At 34.6% G+C, this 20,484-nt stretch overlaps 2 protein-coding genes across 3 annotated transcripts in view; both read left to right on the top strand.

Moving 5' to 3' along the window:
- The first annotated feature begins 2,024 nt into the window (after nucleotides 1–2,024).
- Nucleotides 2,025–20,484, top strand: part of LOC131844941 (probable cytochrome P450 49a1) — a 32,002-nt gene continuing 13,542 nt past the window's right edge. Inside the window, exons 1-3 of the mRNA XM_059193938.1 lie at nucleotides 2,025–2,206; nucleotides 11,616–11,797; nucleotides 19,937–20,070. Coding sequence (XP_059049921.1) covers nucleotides 2,172–2,206; nucleotides 11,616–11,797; nucleotides 19,937–20,070 — 351 coding nt within the window. The 5' untranslated portion in view covers nucleotides 2,025–2,171. The remainder of the gene's footprint in view (nucleotides 2,207–11,615; nucleotides 11,798–19,936; nucleotides 20,071–20,484) is intronic.
- On the top strand, nucleotides 3,994–5,260 carry LOC131844949 (uncharacterized). 2 transcript variants are annotated; one of them, XM_059193947.1, is made up of 2 exons: nucleotides 3,994–4,432; nucleotides 5,175–5,260. In XM_059193947.1, the coding sequence occupies exons 1-2, from the start codon at nucleotides 4,129–4,131 to the stop codon at nucleotides 5,204–5,206; spliced, it is 336 nt and encodes a 111-aa protein (XP_059049930.1). In that variant the 5' UTR covers nucleotides 3,994–4,128; the 3' UTR covers nucleotides 5,207–5,260. The 2 variants fall into 2 exon arrangements, with proteins under 2 accessions (XP_059049930.1, XP_059049938.1); XM_059193955.1 differs by lacking the exon at nucleotides 5,175–5,260 and adding an exon at nucleotides 4,797–4,883.

The following is a 20,484-nucleotide window of genomic DNA, read 5'->3' as shown; positions in this document are numbered from 1 at the left end:
TATGCAATGTGTATGAACAAAGTTCAATTGATAGATAAAATACGGCAGATTATAATATTACTCTTAAATAAGTCGATAAATATATAGATAATAATTCATGGTTCATCATGAGATAGTATTGTGCTTTCTATGCTGTATAAATATATAACGTTAGACAATTAACACCCACGATAAGCAGAGTTTATATTATTGGTACTAGATAATTGATATAAATACCTAGATTATTTTTGTAAATCCATACATAATATACATAGAAAACACCCAAACCGATACAAACAATGATACTCATGAATACAAATGTTTGCACCGTGCGAGGAATCGAACTCGCGACCATCGGTAGTAAAGCAGTGTGCTAAACCGCTAGACCACCGAAGCCGTCGTTTAATTTAAGTTATAATATAATTTAAGTTACATATATAAATATAACTTAAATGTTCATGAAATCAGAACGGCTAAAACTGACACACAAATTGCATGTGGGCAATGTAGCTGAATGCAAAATTATGTACATTATTACCAAAGTACTATGTAACCTATTTATAACAAATAAATAAATAAACACAACGTGTGAGACAATTATTGGGATTCGTCAATTACAGCCTTGTAGACAAATGTAAACAAAGGCAGGGGACAAAGTTCAACTTGACAGTAGTGTGTGACGAAAGCGCTGTTTTTTTACATCGATATTATTTTCATTCACAAATACGCAATAAGTAAAATAAAGTTCAGTTCATAGATAGAGTATTTCATATTATATACCTACTAGTATATACATTACTATTAAACATGTCGATAACTTTATGTAAAATCATCATAAAATTAATGTGATTTCTTGGTTATAGCATAAGGTAGTGTTGTGCAGTGATTATGTAAGTTGGATATTTATGTTGGAGTAACTGTAATTAATTATATAATATATATATGATAGTTAAATATTTCGAATGCGAATGAATGTAATGTTTTAAAAACCTTAAAATATAATATTTGAAAATGTTCTTATAAAATCCCCATATTATTTTATATACGTATTATTTAGTGACTATTACTTATCTGTCCATACCATACATACTGTACCATATCATTTAAGCCTTCTAGAATCGAGATTTTAGTGCCCAATTATGTTTGGTTACTTTCATTATAACGATTCTCGATCGTATAAAAAATTCTTATTTTGATAAATACGTATCTTAACTATATTATCATTTATCTTATCTTAAAAAGTTAAAATTGAAGGTTAAAAGCTAATATTTTAATTTTATTATCCAAGTAGATTATAAAAATAAAAATATACCACCAAGATCAAATTAGAAGCCTATAAAAATAAAATACGATAGCTGTCCTGATGTTGAAAGGAGTCATAAATATTTCACTGCGAGTAATAAAATAATTGATGGATTAACACAATTACAGTTATCAGCATGTGCAAGTAATGTAATTGTGCAAGAGACGAACTTCCATGAATTCACCCTGCAGGTGCCGGATCCATCGTGTGGCAGCTCTCAGAAACTCCGAGCAGTTCCTTATGACACGGGTGCAGGTTTAAAGGGTCCTCTTTACCGACGTACGTAACACTCGTCTTCATCGATTCTCTACGTGACCAGCCAAATCTGGTAGGAACTTACTAATGCAGCTTTAGATACACATTGCATGGTAATCAGGTATATTCGTTTATTAGTTCGTAATGTTTATTTATTTTTATTGCATGATCTTTAGTTATCACAAATATAACTTCTTCGACTTGAAAATGTAAAGTTAACAAAAAAAGATTTAAAAGAGATTTTTTTCTTTCTCATTCTTTTTGTGATAAGACAGCTTTCCGAATGAGAGGTATATTAAAAGAAGAATAACTGTGACTATTCAAAAGTGCTTAAATTTAGTTTATTTTAATAAAGAATTTTCTATTCTATTCTATACTCATTACAGGTAGTGCAGAGCTCGTAAATAGAGAGTATATTTTTATCGATATTAACAAAGAGGGCTTCCCTATCTCATTCACTTATACATTTTAATGTTTGTGACCACATGCATGCACTAGAGTATCGCGCGCGCTCACGACGCTACCGTCTGCTTACGTATAGAAAGCACCTTATTGAAAACGAATACGAGTGATATATAAATATATATTTTTTAATATGATTAGTGAAATATATGTATAAATAAATTTGTTTGACATGGCGAAATCGACAATTTTAATCCGAAAATCTTTGTAAGTTTATATTTTGTTTTTTAAAATATCGGTTTATCTAACTTCAATATCCTGAGTAGATTAAAACTTTAGAAATATCTATAGTTTTATGTAGTTTCAATAAAGTAATAGTATATAAAAGTAATGAGGCGTGATTTTAAAGATGGTTGTTAATTTCAACAAAATTATAGAGAACTTTTTTATTTAAATTATAAATAAAAAATAAGTGTTTGCTTTCTATATTATATATTTTACTTTTAGTGCTTTAAATAATAATTTGTCAATAATGCAACAATAATGATGTTTATATTTATGTAGGATTTGAAACTTGGCGGTATGAACGAATGGGAACGAATGAGTATGAATGAATGGAAACAGAGGAGCAAATGGATAGAAACGAAAGAGTGAATGGATGGAGAAAGGAATGAATGGAAAAAGAGGATGGGCATCGCTCTCTTCCTCGTAGACTGCCATATAGTTAGGTCGTTTCATGTATCATAGTAAATGTTTTTTTTTGTAATTTAAATAAAAGGAGTTCTATAAAATAATCATCCTGTTATTCGCGAATCCTCATTCCCACAATTTTGGGGGCTCGTCCGGGATAGAGGATCAAAGATTACTTGGATGTTAACGGATTTTTATGGAAGACGGAAGTACCCGAATTGCGGCGCGGTACAGACGGTGACGCGGACGAAGAATACGAATGTCGAGGTGGACACGTCGTATTTAAAGATTATATTAAATTACAAAAAGAATGTCTAAAGACGAAAATAAGATGGAACGTGCATTTCGCGAGGCGGCGTGGCATCCAGTTGAAACTTTACCGGTATTCAACGGGACCGATAAGACTATAACGGCGGCGAGGTGGGCGCAGGAGATAGAAGAGAACGCGGAAATATTTGGTTGGAGTGCTACACAGCAATTAATTTTGGCGAGGAGATCGTTAGCCGGAAACGCATTACTATGGTTAAAGTCGGAGAAACCATTCAAAACTTATGACGACTTAAAATGTGCTATTATGAAGGAGTTTCCTGATAGCATAAATTTGAAAGAGCTGCACGAAATCTTATCCAACAGGAAAAAAGGAAAAAACGAAAGTTGTTATGAATATATGCTAATAATGAAGGAGTTGGGCAAGCGCGGCAAGTTACCTGATTATTGTGTTGTTCAGTACATAATAGACGGTATTATAGATGATGAGATAAACAAGGTCATGTTGTACGGGGTCACTACCTATGCCTCGTTAAAAGAAAAATTAGTGATATACGAATCCATGAAGAAAAAGATGTACGTAACTACAAGAGAAAGAAAACCCATAGTAACGAAAGAGCATTACAGAGACAGCAGAAAATGCTACAAATGTGGTGAAAATGGTCATATTGCGACAACATGTTCGAAAGGAGTTAAGTGTTACAAATGTCATTCATACGGCCATATTTCGTCGAACTGCAGAGCTGCATTTGTCGAAAGAAATTCAAATACGATTGGGAATGATAATAAGTGCATCTCAATCACTTCACCTACGACGGGAGCGGAAGACCGACCGGAACGACGATCAATGTGTGTGAACGGTGTGAACATAGACGCGAACATAGAAAATGGCGACGTGCGTAGTGGCAGCAATGTTGACAGTGGTGACAGATGTCATTCGCTCGGGAACTGTCAATTTGAAACCGTCATGAATACGAAGCGAAATAGTTCAATCAAAACATTGGAGATAAATGGCGTAATAATCGAATGTTTAATTGATTCGGGGAGTGACGTAAATCTGAGTGTCGGCAGATGTATTTTTCGAACTAAATGTGAGTGCCTATAATAAAGAAAAGATAGTGTTGCACGGACTGGGATTGTCGACTGTTTACTCTATAGGAAAATTTCAAACAGTACTAAAAATTGATGATTGTTATTTTGAATTATTGTTTTATATTGTACCAACAAATGCAATGCCTTACAAAGTGATCCTAGGTCAACCATTTTTGGAAAATGCGGTAGTTATTTTCGATAAAGGTGTGGTAAATGTAGTTTCGAGGAATGTGCATTGTTTGTTTACAGATGACAAACCGGTTAGTTATGTACCAAATCCTCAGATTATGGAGACAGCTCAGCTTATAGTGGATCAATATAAGCCCTTACAAACCAAGGAGGCACCATTTGAAATGCAGATTATCCTGAACGACGATGTGCCGGTGGCACAGCGGCCGCGTAGACTAGCCTATAAGGAACAAGAAGCAGTTGATAAACAAATTGGTGAGTGGTTACAAAATGGTATTATTAAACCTAGCTTTTCAGAGTATGCAAGCCCATTAGTATTAGTTAGAAAAAAAGATGGTAGTATAAGAGTCTGTGTTGATTACCGTAAAATAAATAAAAAAATTGTTAGGGATGAGTTTCCTCTACCAATCATTGAAGATCATTTAGATAAGCTTTCTGGATACACGATTTTTAGTAAATTGGATCTCAAAGACGCTTTTTTTCATCTCAAAATAAATAGTAACTGTACAAAGTATACATCTTTTGTGACACAGAATGGTCAATATGAGTTTATGAGAGCACCTTTTGGTTTGTCCATATGTCCGAATTATTTCACACGTTTTATCACTATTATTTTCAGAGAGCTTATAGCAAAGGGGTTTCTATTAATTTTTATTGACGACTTAATAATATTATCAAACACATATGATGAAGCCATAGATCGACTTCGTGAAGTTTTAAAATTAGCTTCTGAATATGGATTACATATAAATTGGAGAAAAAGTGACTTATTGACTAAAAAGGTGGAATATCTTGGTTATGAAATTGAAAATGGAGAAATAAAACCGTGTAGAGACAAAGTTGAAGCAGTTTTAAAGTATCCGCAACCTAAGTCGGTAAAACAGATTCAAAGTTTCATTGGATTGACATCCTATTTTAGAAAATTTATTGAAGGGTATGCTTCTATAGCACGACCATTAACAGACTTATTAAAGAAGAATAATGATTTTATTTTCAGTGAAAAACAGGAGATTGCATTCAAATTGTTAAAGAAGTTGTTGTCTGAAAATCCAGTATTAAAATTATATAACCCAGGACTCGATACCGAATTGCATACAGATGCATCTATCATGGCTTATTCAGCAATATTATTTCAAAAGGATTCTAATGATGGGAGTTTACACCCTGTGTACTACCTAAGTCGTAAAACCTCAGATGCAGAGCAGAAATACACAAGTTATGAGCTGGAGGCATTAGCCATAATAGAGGGTGTTAAAAAATTCAGGAAATATTTACTTGGCATAAAATTTAAGATTGTTACTGATTGCTTAGCATTTGAAATGACATTAAAAAAGAAGGATTTATCAACTAGAGTTGCAAGATGGGTATTGTTATTACAAGAGTATGATTATGAGGTGGAGCATAGAAAAGGGAATCAGATGCGGCATGTTGATGCTCTTAGCCGCAATCCTTATGTTACTGTTGTTACCAGAGGGTTACATGATCAAATCAGGAGAGCACAGGAACTAGATGAGGGTATAAAGGCGATTTCAGATATAATTAAGGAGAGGCCTTACAAAGATTATTATGAACAGAATGGAATCATATACAAGGGTGATCAAGGACAAATACTTATTCCCAAGGGATTAGAAATGGAAATTATTAAAACAATTCACTCGAATGGTCATTTTGGCAAGAAAAAGATGTTAGAAATGTTAAATGTAGATTATTATATAAAAGATTTATCTTCTAAAATAGATAACTTCCTTGTAACCTGCGTACCATGTTTGTTGGCAACGAAGAAAGAAGGAAAACAAGAAGGTTTTCTTAATTCCATAGAGAAGGGCATTATCCCACTTAGTACATTGCATATTGATCACATAGGACCACTCTCAGAGACTTCAAAATTGTATAATTATATTTTAACAATTGTAGACGCATTTACAAAGTTTGTTTGGCTCTTTCCAGTGAAGACAACTACTACTAAGGAGACATTAAGTAAGTTACTTATTCATCAGCAGACTTTTGGAAACCCAGATCGAATTATATCAGATAGAGGAACGGCTTTTACTAGCAAGGAGTTTGATGACTATTGTAAAGATGAGAATATCCAACATATTGTTATCACCACTGGAGTACCCAGAGGAAATGGGCAGGTAGAAAGGATTCATCGTACTTTGGTGTCAGTCTTAACGAAACTGTGCATAGAGGATAAAAGTCAGTGGTATAAGCATGTGAGTAGAGTTCAAAGGGCTCTAAATAGTACTTATCAAAGAAGTATAGGAACCAGTCCTTATGAGTTAATGGTGGGTGTAAAAATGAAACAAAAATAGTGATTTAAATATTTTTAGTTTATTACTAGAAGAAAGTAGAGACGAATTTGTGACAAATAGAGAAGAAACGAGAGAACAGGCTAAGATACAAATTTTAAAAGTACAAGATGAAAATCGGCGAAATTATAACAAAAAACGCAAGGAAAGCCTTAAACATAATATTGGTGACTATGTAGTAATCAAGAGAACCCAATTTGGTACTAATATGAAATTAAAGCAAAGGTATTTAGGACCTTATAAAGTTGTTAAAGTCAATGGCAGAGACCGCTATGATGTACTGAAGGTCGATATTGCTTCTGAGGGACCTATGAGGACGTCCACTTCAGCAGACTATATGAAGAGGTGGCCAGAGGTTAGTTCTTGAAACTCATTTACTTACCAAATTATTGTAATTTTCCAATTAAGTTGATGGCTGACCTTGTGAGGCATTAGTATTAGCTTATGGTGAAGATAAAGGATTATTTGACTGTACCTATTTTAGTACTTAGTTTATATTGTATTTGATTATAGGAGTATAGGTACTGTACCAGTTGTATTTTTTGTGTATTATTATTTTTTGTACTGTGTAATATGTTAAAGTTGTGTAACTATGTTATAAGAAGGATCATGTTTTAATTTAAGGTGTTTAGTTGTATTTTCATTCTATATTTTGCTTTAGTGTGTAGTAGGTGTGTATGAAAAGAGTGTGTTTAGAAGAATTGTAGAGTGAAAGACGGACCCTGAGGTCAGGCTCCAATGCAGGATGGCCGAGTTGTAGGATTTGAAACTTGGCGGTATGAACGAATGGGAACGAATGAGTATGAATGAATGGAAACAGAGGAGCAAATGGATAGAAACGAAAGAGTGAATGGATGGAGAAAGGAATGAATGGAAAAAGAGGATGGGCATCGCTCTCTTCCTCGTAGACTGCCATATAGTTAGGTCGTTTCATGTATCATAGTAAATGTTTTTTTTTGTAATTTAAATAAAAGGAGTTCTATAAAATAATCATCCTGTTATTCGCGAATCCTCATTCCCACATTTATAATATATATGTGTATAAATCTATTCAATTTTATTAGATATTTTTGTACTTTTATTATAAAATAACATATACAAAGTTTGTAAATAGTCAAAAAAGGCAATCTAAAAGCTTCATTGTATATATTATTCATGTTATGTATATTGTTAACCTGATCTTAACATATTTTATGGTAAATAAAGGGTACCTTAAGGGGAGAGTAAATATCTTTATTTACCATAAAATTATTCGTGTTAAGACCAGGTTAACAATGTACAATAAATGCGAGAGATTAAAAAAATCTTCATTGCATTAATCTGTCAATATTTTTTAATTCCTTTCATACAAAGTTAGTCCTGCATTTACCAAATAGGCTGCAAGATAAAGTGCACCTACATTCGTCCATTCACCAAATCGTTTTTATGTTTATGGATGTGACTCGAGTCACGTAGGTACTTATTTAGTAATACTGACTATTCTACCGGATAAAAGTTTGAATGACATCACATTCATATTTGCCGGTCACGATCTTCGATCTATCCCAAAGCTTAAATGTAAAAATTATACTGTAAATCAATGATGACTTAAAAAAGATTTTTCTTTAAATTTGATCCCTAATTTTACTTTTGTTTTGGTTAGAAGTGAAATTATAAACATAAGAGGGAATGATACATGACAATGATCTCCGGAACAGCAACTCATAATATCACGAGCATCATATGATAAGGTGATATTCGTAGTGATGAGCCTAATCAACGGTTTCCATTTACCATCATAAAAAAATATATTCCTTTTCGTAATTTTTTCGATATCATTTTGACATTTGACATCATTATACTGTTTGTAATGATTAAAAGTTTAAACAATATCAAATCTTAGTGTATTATTATATTAATGCTCTAATTCATTAATTACATATTATATAGGCATCAATTATACGTTACTGTTATATTTATAACTTGGTAGTTAGCTATCCTAATCTTAATGGCGCATTCTCCATTATTCTAATATATGTATAGTTAAGCTAATGGATTATACATTATATCGACAAATACGTGCTTAATTGTTATCTCCACAGCTACAGTCCCATGATTTAATAATATAGTTTGTATATAAATATCAATTATCCCTATAATATAGTTATAAACGATACTTACTCTTCTCTTGCCTTTATACGTTTTGCAACCAATATGGAAGTTACTTTTACTTGCTTAATAGCAACCGCACCTTCGTCTGCTATTTTTCTAGAAAAAACATAGCCTGTGGCCGTTCCTAATAATTTTAGTGTTTACTAGGGAGTCAATTTTCACTTTCTCTTTGTTGTTTTTTTTTTATGCAATGCAATTATCTTACGTAGCCATGGGCACTTATCCTAAAGGAAATAATTACTAACATATTATCATTATTAGATATTAGTGCCGCATTTTTTTATGCGTTTTCTGAGTTTTTTTAACAAAATATATCATTGTATTAAAAATTTTCCTCGTTTAATTTAACTCTTTCTTTGATAAATTGAACACAAACTGAAGGTCCACTAGTCTTTTTTCCGAACAAAAGCTGAGAAATTCAGGCCATTTACAAGCAAACACTGATATGTTTAAAGAAGTGATTCCCGAGGTCTCCGATTAAAGTGGCAAAAGCGAAAGTTTGCGATTTATCTTTCTAACACCTACTCTAAACTGTTAGTTTCTGACCTCGAAAAACTTCTGCGCAATTGTGAGAAATTCAATGGACAGTTAGACTGACGAGCATTGGGGGCCACATATGTTAGTTTTGTTTTATTTGAAGAAGTTTTATTCTTTATTGAGAATATATCGCCGTTATATCCGTACCACATTACTTATAGATACACAACAATTATATTTAGTGTTTCTCTGAGAGCAATCTACATTTATATACCATATTATTGAGCTGAAGAGTTGGTTTGTTTATTTGGTCCAAGAAGCTTATCTGAGGAATTGAATCTTGGATCGCTCATTTATCGAGGAAAGCATATGTAAATATATAGAAAATTGGAGGAATAAAAGATTGGATATGAGGAAAGTATATATAAAAATATTGCAAAAGGGGAGAAATTTTGTCCTCTCTCTCTCGATCCAGACGAAGTTGCGTGGATATAGTATTTATAGTTTTTATCGAATAATTGTCTAATTGCCTGGCCCTGCCCTATCTTTTAAAACACCCGTGCCCAGCAAATGGACATTAATGGTTTGTTGTTGGACAGTGCCGTTATTTGTTTACTTAAGTAATATTACTAAAATTATAAACGCAAAAGTTTGTGTGTATGGATAGATGTTTTGTTACTCTTTCACGCAAAAAGTTTTGAACGGATTTTGATGGCACTTTACAGTAATATAGCTTATACATGACAATAGGCTACAAATTTCATGCAGATGATACCGAGGGGCACAGCTAGTTGATAATATTTAAATGAGCAACACACAAATTTCTTGCCCATTCTTCTTGTCTGCATTCCGAATGAGAGGTAGAATATAAAAAATGTGACTATTCAAAAGTGCTTATATCACTTTTGAATAGTCATATTGTTTATTTGAATAAAAAATATTTCTATTTCTATACAAGTAATAACAAATAAACTTCATACAGTAACATAAGCATTTATTATGCATAGTAATTTTAAATAGTACGTAATTCTGTAGTACTTATTTATATAAAAAAAACACGAATTTATATATAAACATCGACATAAGAGACGAACATGTTTACAGTTACAAAGTTATGTTTGAATTTTTAAGTAACGTATAGTTAAAACAGGTTTGATGGTACGTTTCTTTGTTTACTGACCTTGATATTGATATCGCTGATAACCTGTTGCAATTTTGTATTTTCTATAGAATAGTCATCATCATCATCTGCTTCTTCCTTATCCCATTTATTTGGGGTCGGCGTAATATGTTTTTCGTTTCCATTCATCCCTGTTCGCAGTCATCGCGTTATTTACTTCCTTTCTTACCATATCATCTTTCACACAGTCCATCCATCTCTTTTTCGGCCTTCCTCTGCCCTTATAACCATCCATTCATATGTAACACCTTTCTTAAAATATTATCCTCGTTCCTACGCATTACATGTCCATACCATGATAGACGATTACTCTTCAACCTCTCTGACACCGGTGCCACTTTCATACTTCCTCTAATATATTTTCTATAGAATAGTATAGAAATCCTTTTTAATTAAAATCAAATAAATATAAACTAGATGTAGACTTTGTTCAAAGTATGCTGCGTGAATACTTCTATCTCTCGTATTCCTACAGTCGATCAGCTTCTTTTGGAAACTGGGTTCTATTATTAATAACAACATAAGGTACAATACAAACTGTAAGGTATGCGTCCTAAAAATATAGAAGGGGCTGTTCAAGTATTACGTAAGCAGATTTATCACAATTATTTACCCCCCATCCCCCTTGTCAGCAAAAGTAAGCAAAGCTCTTACCCCCTCCCCCCATGCTTACGTAAACATTTCTCAATTAATGTATATATTTTTTATACAATGTGAGGGTTGCCATTCGTGTAAAAAAATTAAATTACGACCGATGACGTAATCATCATACAGACTCCCCCACCCCTATGTCATCCAAAATAAGCAAAGAAAAGACCCCCCGCCCCCCTATAGTGCTTACGTAATACTTGAACGGCCCCGAAGTATTATTAAAGAGTATTTTTCAAAGTATTCTACCGCCAAGCAGCTTGGTTTGCAAGCTGTGATTTAGAAGTTGAGATATTACTGAAATTACTGAGTACAGAATAGTATTAACAAAAAACGTGGGAAGGGTAACCTTACCATCAGATACGGCTAATAAGTATACGCTTCCTGTTAAATAATAATAATAATAATAATCTCAGGACAATTCACACAGCGCCACCTAGACCCAAGTTAAGCTAGTTAAAGTTTGTGTTATGGGTACTAAATGACTGATATATATACATAGTTTTTTTTTGTAAATACATACATATTAGACATAGAAAAGACCCAGACCGAAACAAACAATCATACTCATGAATACAAATGTTTGTGCCGTACGAGGATTCGAACCCGCGACCATCGGTCGTAAAACGGTGTGCTAGACCGCTCTTATCATATTAAATTATTTTATTACCAGATTCCCTTCAACGACGAGACGGCACATCAGCTCGTCTTCTCGAAGGTCCTCTACATCACCGCAACGATATAAACCGGCTGCTGCACCAGCAGTCGCCCAATATCTGAAACCATTCTCAGATATACCGGGACCTATTGCATTGCCTATGCTGAGACATTCTGCCCATGTACTTCCAAGGATTGGTAAGTATATTTTTATTAACAGAAGCGAATTTTAATCTTCTTTTTAGCGGTTTACCGCTCCGCCTTACATCCCATGGTCGCGGGTTCGATTCCACGCACGAACTTGCACGGTTTATAAAGTCCTCGAATAATAGTTTTTCTCCTATATCTTACATGTACGGACAATCAGTTACATTTTGATTATATGTATAGATAAGATTATTCGTTCTTAAGAATGATAGCTAAATTCTGTAATAAAGGTAGAGAATACTATTTTAAAGGGAATATTTTATAAGCCAGAGTGTCAATCAAAAACAAGTCAATGTTATTTGTTTACTTACGTAATCTTTCCAATATTAGAAATGCGAAAGTTTGTGAGTATGGATGAATGTTTATTATATTACTTTTTTGCGCAAAAACTACTAAACGGATTTGGATGAAACTTTACAGTAATATAACACATAGACTACAAATTGCATGCAGGTCAAACCGCGGGCTAAGCTAGTTTATGCAAAGCAGTATGATTTACCATTATGCTATGCATGTGAATTTGTAACCGTCACAGTATCTTATAACTCAACTGCGCAGTCTGCATACCTTGATAATAATTCCCAATATGCGCACTTGTCACTCGATTCTGCATAAATTTATTAGACCTTGCTACCGGATGCTGTACCTACCAATACGTTTATTGAAGCAAACATCTTAATGTATATTAACATGTTGAATCGTACAATGCAATATGATATCATAACAACATCGTATACTGCCGTTTACACACAACCATAGACTAAGTGTTTTAAATTTACTGATAATAAAACTTTCTGGCGTTGCCAAAACCTTTACAGTATGTTTCCCAACTTATTAACTATTTTTAAAATTAGCTTAATGTACCATAAACGATAAAAAAACGACTCGGTAAATATAATATATCATAAACGCCAGTGTCACATTTTTTATTTGGGATTCATACAGGTGGTGAAAGAACGACGACTACAGTAAAGAATTTCTAAACAACTATAATGCATCATCATCAGCCCACTGCAGTCCACTGCTGGACATAGGCCTCTCCCAAGGCACGCCACTGGGCACGATCTTCAGCCCTTCTCTTCCATTTTTTACCCGCAACCCTACGTATGTCGTCGCTCCACCTAGCTGCGGGGCGTCCTACACTACGTTTGCCAATTCGCGGTCTCCACTCTAGAACACGCTTACTCCAGCGAGCATCGGTTCTACGACAGACATGACCAGCCCACTGCCACTTCAACTTGCAAATACGAAGAGCTATGTCGGTGACCCTAGTTCTCTGGCGAATTACTTCGTTACGGATTTGATCCCTCAGAGAAACTCCAAGCATAGCCCTTTCCATAGCTCGTTGAGCGACTTTAAGTTGGTGGACCAGTCGTATCGTCAGTGTCCACGTTTCGGCACCGTATGTCATAACGGGTAGGACGCACTGGTTATAAACCTTGGTCTTAAGGCTTTGTGGTAGCGACGACGAGAAGACTTGACGAAGTTTCCCAAAAGCCGCCCAGCCTAGCTGTATTCGCCTCTTGGCCTCCCTCTCAAAGTTGTTTTTACCTAGTTGGAGCGTTTGCCCTAGATAAATATACTCCTGAACAACTTCGAGAGGAACTCCATTTATGGCAACCGGTTCCGGACGAATGCGATCATTGAACATGATCTTGGTTTTGTCCAAATTCATCCGAAGACCGATGCGTTGAGACGACTCAGCCAGGCCATTCAGCATCTGCTGTAAGTCCTGCAGCGATTCAGCTATGATGACTATGTCGTCAGCAAATCGTAAGTGAGAGATGTTCTCGCCGTTAACATTAATGCCGTAATTTTTCCAGTCCAGCATTCTAAACATATCCTCCAACGCAGTTGTAAACAACTTCGGGGATATAACATCCCCCTGTCTTACACCACGTTTCAAGTGGATATGCTTAGTCTGCTGATTTTGTACTTGAACGGTCATTGTTGCAGCGTTATAGAGACATCTCAGCACTTCGATGTATCGCCAGTCGACTTGGCATCGCTGCAGAGACTCCAGAACAGACCAGGTCTCGATACAGTCAAAGGCCTTCTCATAGTCAACAAAGGCTAGACACAGAGGTTGATTATACTCTTCGGTTTTCTGTATAATCTGCCTAACTGTGTGAATGTGATCTATGGTGCCATAACCACTTCGAAACCCGGCCTGTTCCGGGGGTTGAAACTCGTCAAGCCTTCGCGCAAGTCGATTCGTGATGACTCTTGAAAACAGCTTGTATATATGGCTTAGCAATGAGATGGGCCGATAGTTCTTGAGTAGGGTTTTGTCTCCCTTTTTGAAGAACAAAATAACAGTGGCCCTACTCCATGCCTGTGGAGTTCTCCCAGTGAAGAGAACCGAGTTGAAGAGTTCCTGAAGTACTGCACGTACAGGAGTACCTCCAGCCTTCAGGAGCTCAGTGGTTATTCCATCTTCACCTGGGGCTTTTCCATTTTTGAGCTGTTTAAGAGCCATCACGATCTCGTCACGACTAATTTCGGGCATCTCCTCAGTGTAATGGCGAGTCAGAGGAGCCCTGGGATCTCCTGCAAGTGATTCAGGCCGACATACGTGTGAGGCGTACAGTTCGCCGAAGAAGTCCTCGACTTCCGAGAGAATCTCTGGCTTAGAAGCGGTAACAGTACCTGTCGATGTGGTTACCTTTGACAAGTGGCGTCTTTCTACTTGTTGGACGAACACTTTTGATCCCCGATTCTGCTCAATAGCTTTTTCAATGAAAAGTGTATTCGAGGATCGGAGATCGCGTCGTACCAACTTCGAAATTTTCTTATTTAGTGCCCGGTGCTCTGGCGAAGTAAGCGATAAGGACTTATCGCGTCGGTCTTGAATAAGCTGCAGAGTCTCTCTCGAAAGTCCAGTCCTTTTGCATGTACGCCTCTTCTCGCAATATTTCGTGCCTTCATCCTTTAGGACATCTATTATAGTGTCGAGTTTTTGGTCAATAGCGTCTGTGGTTTCCAAAACAGCAAACCGATTTTCCAGTTGTAATTGGAATGCTTCAGAACCAACGATGGTTTGGAGCATATTCGGCCGGAGTGTCGACTTCATCAGACGTAACCTTTCCAGCTTCAAATTGATATTCAGAGAGCCTCGTACTAATCTGTGATCGCTTCCGGTTTTAAACCTACTGATCACAGAGACATCTCTGAATATGCGCTTCTTGTCCGTCATAATGAAGTCTATCTCATTTTTTGTCATAGAATCGGGGCTCTGCCAAGTCCACTTTCGTTGAGGCTGTTTCTTGAAGAAAGTATTCATCAAGTACAACCCCTCTTTCTCCAGAAAGTTGACGAGCATTTGCCCCCTATGATTTCTGCTACCAAAACCATGTGGTCCAACAGCTAACGATTCGCTGGTTCGGATTATCACTTTAGCATTAAAATCCCCCATGACAACATTGTAGAATGCCTTTGAGGTGTTATGTAGGGCCTTAGATATGTCTTCATACATACTTTCTACTTCCTCGTCCGAGTGTGCCGATGTCGGTGCGTAAACTTGCACAACTTTAAGGCTATACCTCTCAGTTAGCTTTAATACAAGATACGCAACCCTATTCGACACACTGGAGATTTCTACAACATTGCCTACTAGGGTCTTATGGACCAAAAACCCGACACCGCCTTGGGAAGGTTGTTCTGCCCTCTCTAAAATACATAAGATGGCCGGATTCCAGAGTCATGGTGTCCTCCCCTCTCTTCGGACTTCGCAAAGACCTAGGATATTGGCATATCCTAGGAAATACATACATAAGATGGCTCTTATGTATTTCAGTTCTTCTTCCAGTTGCGCAAGGTGTTCGTTCAGTCGCAGTGTGCGTCCATTATACGTAGCCAGGGTCAGTGGGTGTTGGCGGCCTACCGTAGCCCGGGGATTCTTAGCACCCCTTGCTCGGCCGTTACCATGACCGCCGCCTTGGCCAGGAATAGCAGAGCGGCCGGGAACTAGGGGCCATGGTTGTGTTGGACTTGTCATGGGAGGAATATGCCCATAATCGCCACGCTGGGCATGCGGGTTGGCGATCGCAGTACACAGTTTCTCGAACCGATGACGCTGCTGCCCATCATCAGTCTATGGAATACTATAATGCATATCAGCGTATTATTTTAGAAATGGAATTCAATGGGAGGTCATAGTGTGATCATTACAATATAATAAGCGATGTCAGGGAAACTGATTATTAGTAATAGAGTTTCTAATACTGGTTCCATTGATATCATTGTACCTCATCAGATTGACCTCCAGATGTTCCCTAGAAAGAAAGATGTAGCTTGATGTTTTTTTTTAAAGTCAGCATTTTGTTTAATAAGAGAAACTACGAACAAATTCTTTAGCTTTATAATATCTACATGTATATTAATACGTGAGACACTTTATAAAATAAAACTTTATACGTCATTTTACGAAAATTGTGAGTATAGCGGAGTAAGAAATTCCGGACATTTTTAGTTTATAATGCTGAGAATGAGTGCAAAAAGCTAACATTTTTTTTATTATACATATAAAATAACTTAAATTGTAATAAAAAAAACACTACACATCCTATCATATATTGGACACACATGTTATATATACTTATTTGTTTATTGTAAAAGTCTGTGGTCAAATTGATTAAAATAGTTTGTCTGTAACATTATTGCTCAAAAGTCTTACTGAATACTAAATGAATTTCGACCACTAGTTAATATAGATATTCAAATGAAGAACAGGAAATCTTCCGTTACTACCAAAAACATTAGTGTCTTAATTTCTGCAATTTCTATTCACTATGCATTTAATTCAGTGCTCAAATCTAATTATGGAATGAAAGTAGCGGACGAATATAAAACGAAAGTATATAGTAACCGACTGTAGCCGGCAGAAACTGGACTGAACCGGTTAGATGATAATAACAGTGTCATTGCACTTTATTATTACAATGTTTTAATAGCCATACCCATTTATAAACTAAGCTCTTCTGCAGTCAATAAGCCTGTAAACATTCCGAGGACTAAAAATAACTTAAAAATTATGCTTGACTTGTAAAAACGTGTACAACGACGTCTACGCAAGTTTTTGAAGATAATGAGATGCAATAAGGCAAAATATAACTAGGTCAATGAACTATTATCACTTCTGTGTTGTGATATTAACCTACATGAAAGAACTTTGTTTTTATAGTAAAGCGTTACAGTTTGATAGCTGCGCCGTCCTCACTTTTGGATAAGACTGACCAGATATATAGAGGATATTTTATTTTCTCTTTTGCAATGAATGATAGTTTCGCTTTTTTAAATCAATGATCATGTTCATGGACTTGACGAATTTCCATCTACGTGTAACATGAGGCGAAAAACCAATTTAAAAACAAAGTTTGTTTGATCTCAACAATTTTATTGTCTGCCGCTCATTCCCGCTACGTGGGCACTTCACTTACTTTCAAACTTCAGCAATTTCACTTAAAACTTCTGAGACCAAGTCAACGAGAAGAATAACATCTCAAAAATGTTAATTATTGTAAAAAAAGTTCAACGTACACATTTACTTACTTTTTTATATAGTCGCCAATAAGATTTATAAAATAATAACTGAAACATTTATTTATTTATTAGAAAACCAACAGCTTACAATCTAATACATTAATCAACAGTACATATCTAGAGAAAGCCAATAACAGGTTTTCAGTGAATTAGCAAAAGAAAATAAAACAGAACGTGGCAAACAGAATAAGGATTAATTTAAAAGTACAAATCAAATATTATAAATTTCACAATATATAAAACTAATAGAACAATTTTAAGAATAACTTTAAGAATTACAAATATTATAATAGTATCTGAATTAGATACTATTTATTTATATTATTAGTCACTTGTGTGTGTGTGTGTTTCTGTAAGAAAGAATGTGTGTGCATGTGTATAATTAAAGTGTATGAAGATAACTATAAGTTGTGATTAAGAATATGAATGCATTTTACTTGATAAAAACATAATAGATTTAAATTTTTTGTATGTTTTATATTTATATACTTGTTATAAAATCATAAACAAGTAATTTACTATATAATATACGGCCCTGTTTCCGCATAAAGCAGTGATACCCAAAGTGGTATATCGACACCCAGGGGTATGACAAACTGGAAGGGGTCTACGACAGCGGTCATCATGTTGTTTTTACTTTATGTTTATAACACTAAACTTTACTACAGTTAGAAATTTACGAAAAATCAATACCAGGTAAGAATGGGGGGTCTACCCAAAACCGAAAAATATGGCAAGGGATCTACGACACAAAAAAGTCTGGTGGGAACCTCTGGCATAAAGCTATCATAGCTTTTTAGCACACAGTAACACAATTTTAATTGCAAAATTGTTGTTTTTTAATAATAAATAAAAAATAAAAATAATTCGGTAGGTACATCTATAGCAGAAATAATAACGATTTATTTGCATATAATATGGTTACATGTTAGTGTGTATTTCTTATATAATATTTACATTCACGCAAGTTTCTTGCTCGTTCTTCTTTTCTTTCAGCTTTCAGAAGGAGCGATAGATTAAAATAAAAATGACTATTCAAAAGTGCAGAAATGTAAATTTATTTAACTAAAGAATTACTAAAATATTCAAAAAAGGAATATTATCAATTTTTTTGTCCAATGTATTCAATGATCTAAATTTATATATACATCAATATTTCAGTTCTGTACCAGATATGCAGAGAGAATCAAGTGTCATTAGATTTTTTCCTTATACAGCTCCTACACTAATAACTTTCATACATGCTATTTTCACCGATTTTAGTCATGTCACGCTTTTACAATGGGAGCGTGGCCTTTGAATTCGTGCTATTAAAGAATCATCAAAATAAATATAATAATAATAATAATATATTTATTTGTCAGAATATGAAATTATTTGAATTTATAAAGATATGTATTAAGTATATTCCATCATAAATGATATATATATACATATATAACTATGAAACTATTTGAATGGGACATGTATATATATACATATATTAGGTACTTAATAATTATGTATGTTAATATGAGATACGTGTCATGAGATAACATAAACTGTTCATGTCACATTTACATGCAATTTCCATCTAATTTTAATAGATCAATCCATATTACTCCGTAAAGTGACGCAATAGGAACAAAATTCGTCACTATATTTGAATTTTAATAACTGTCTTACAAATTCTAAAGATGTAGTAATAGTTAATTTCATTCTCAGTAGTCGGAGATCGCTAGTGGGGGCAGATATGAAAGTATAATTTAAAAAGTTATTAAATGTATTATTTAAAATTAATTTTATTCATCATCATCATCATCATGCAGAAAGATTAATACATAGAAAGAAAAATCGGTCCTGCGCTGTAAATATATCTTGACCAAATCGTCGGTCCATACGCTGCGTCTTCCGGTCCGTGGTCGCCACTCGAGGACTTTACTGCCCCAACGGCCATCAGTCCTACATTCTCGTCATTGCCACTTCAGAGTCGCAATTCTTCGGGCTATGTCGGCTGCGCGATCTCCTCATTTCTGATTCGATCACGCAGAGTATCCGAGCATGTATTTGTGGCCCTCCATTTTATTATACCGGAAATATATTTTAGAAAAAAATGATTATATTAAAAAATTAATAGCCTTAATTTGATGTGTTCTTCATGATTGTTTTACGCGGTGCAATATTATGTATCTGTGGCTGTAAGAAAGATTATAAAAAGACTAAGCTAATTTGATGTGTTCAATGTTTTGGTACATATTATACATTAATATATATATATATATATATGTATAATATAAAAACACCCGATTAATAAATACTGGCACGACTGAAATTTTAGTACCATTAACTTTTACCTATAAGTTTTTCCGGTTTCGGATGTTCCTGTCCAAATATTTTCAAGCAATCACTATGACATGTACTATTATCTTATCTGTGCTATGGCTTACACTGTGTGTATTGTCCTAAGATATTGTTATTATATTTATGTAGGTATATAAGCGAAGGTTACCTCTTACCGTGTGACGAGCCGTGGGCTTCTTTATCCTTTCAATTACATAAAAAAGTAGGATTACAGATGAATTATTAAAAATAAATTTATAATCTGTACAGGTAACTTCCACCACACTGTTGGCCTGGGTCTCCTAGAAGGTCTGCGTGATAAATATGGAAACTTGGTGCGACTAGCGAAAGCATCCAGAACACGACCAGTGCTGTTTGTCTTCGATCCAGAAATGATGAGAGAGGTAATTTTTATATAGATTGTATTTATAATCTAAATATTAAAATCGTACAGTTGGACGTTGATCTGTACCCAATAATGCTCATGACGCGATGTTTAGTTTGTATTGCTCTTGAGTTACCTAAAAATAAAAAATATGAGGAAATTAAAAATTTACAATAGTTTAATAATAATTTTTTTAATGATTTTATAATGAAATTTATGTTTAATGAAAGTGAAATATGTAATTTGTTTTGAGTATAATTAAAAAAAATACAAATACACCGACATCTTACTATCATGACGGAAATAGTATAGAACTAACATGAAATTTTGAAATGAATCAACAACATCGGTGCATAAGCGCAAATATTACGTGACGTATACACAGAAGAATGTATACTCGATTAAAACTATTTTTGAATTTAATGGTAGAGTA

Source organism: Achroia grisella, unplaced genomic scaffold, assembly GCF_030625045.1.
Source record: "Achroia grisella isolate CSIRO2021 unplaced genomic scaffold, CSIRO_AGI_Agris_v1 utg109, whole genome shotgun sequence".
Lineage (NCBI taxonomy): Eukaryota > Metazoa > Arthropoda > Insecta > Lepidoptera > Pyralidae > Achroia > Achroia grisella.
Note: the sequence above shows the minus strand (reverse complement) of the source record. Positions and strands in the feature narration are given on the sequence as shown.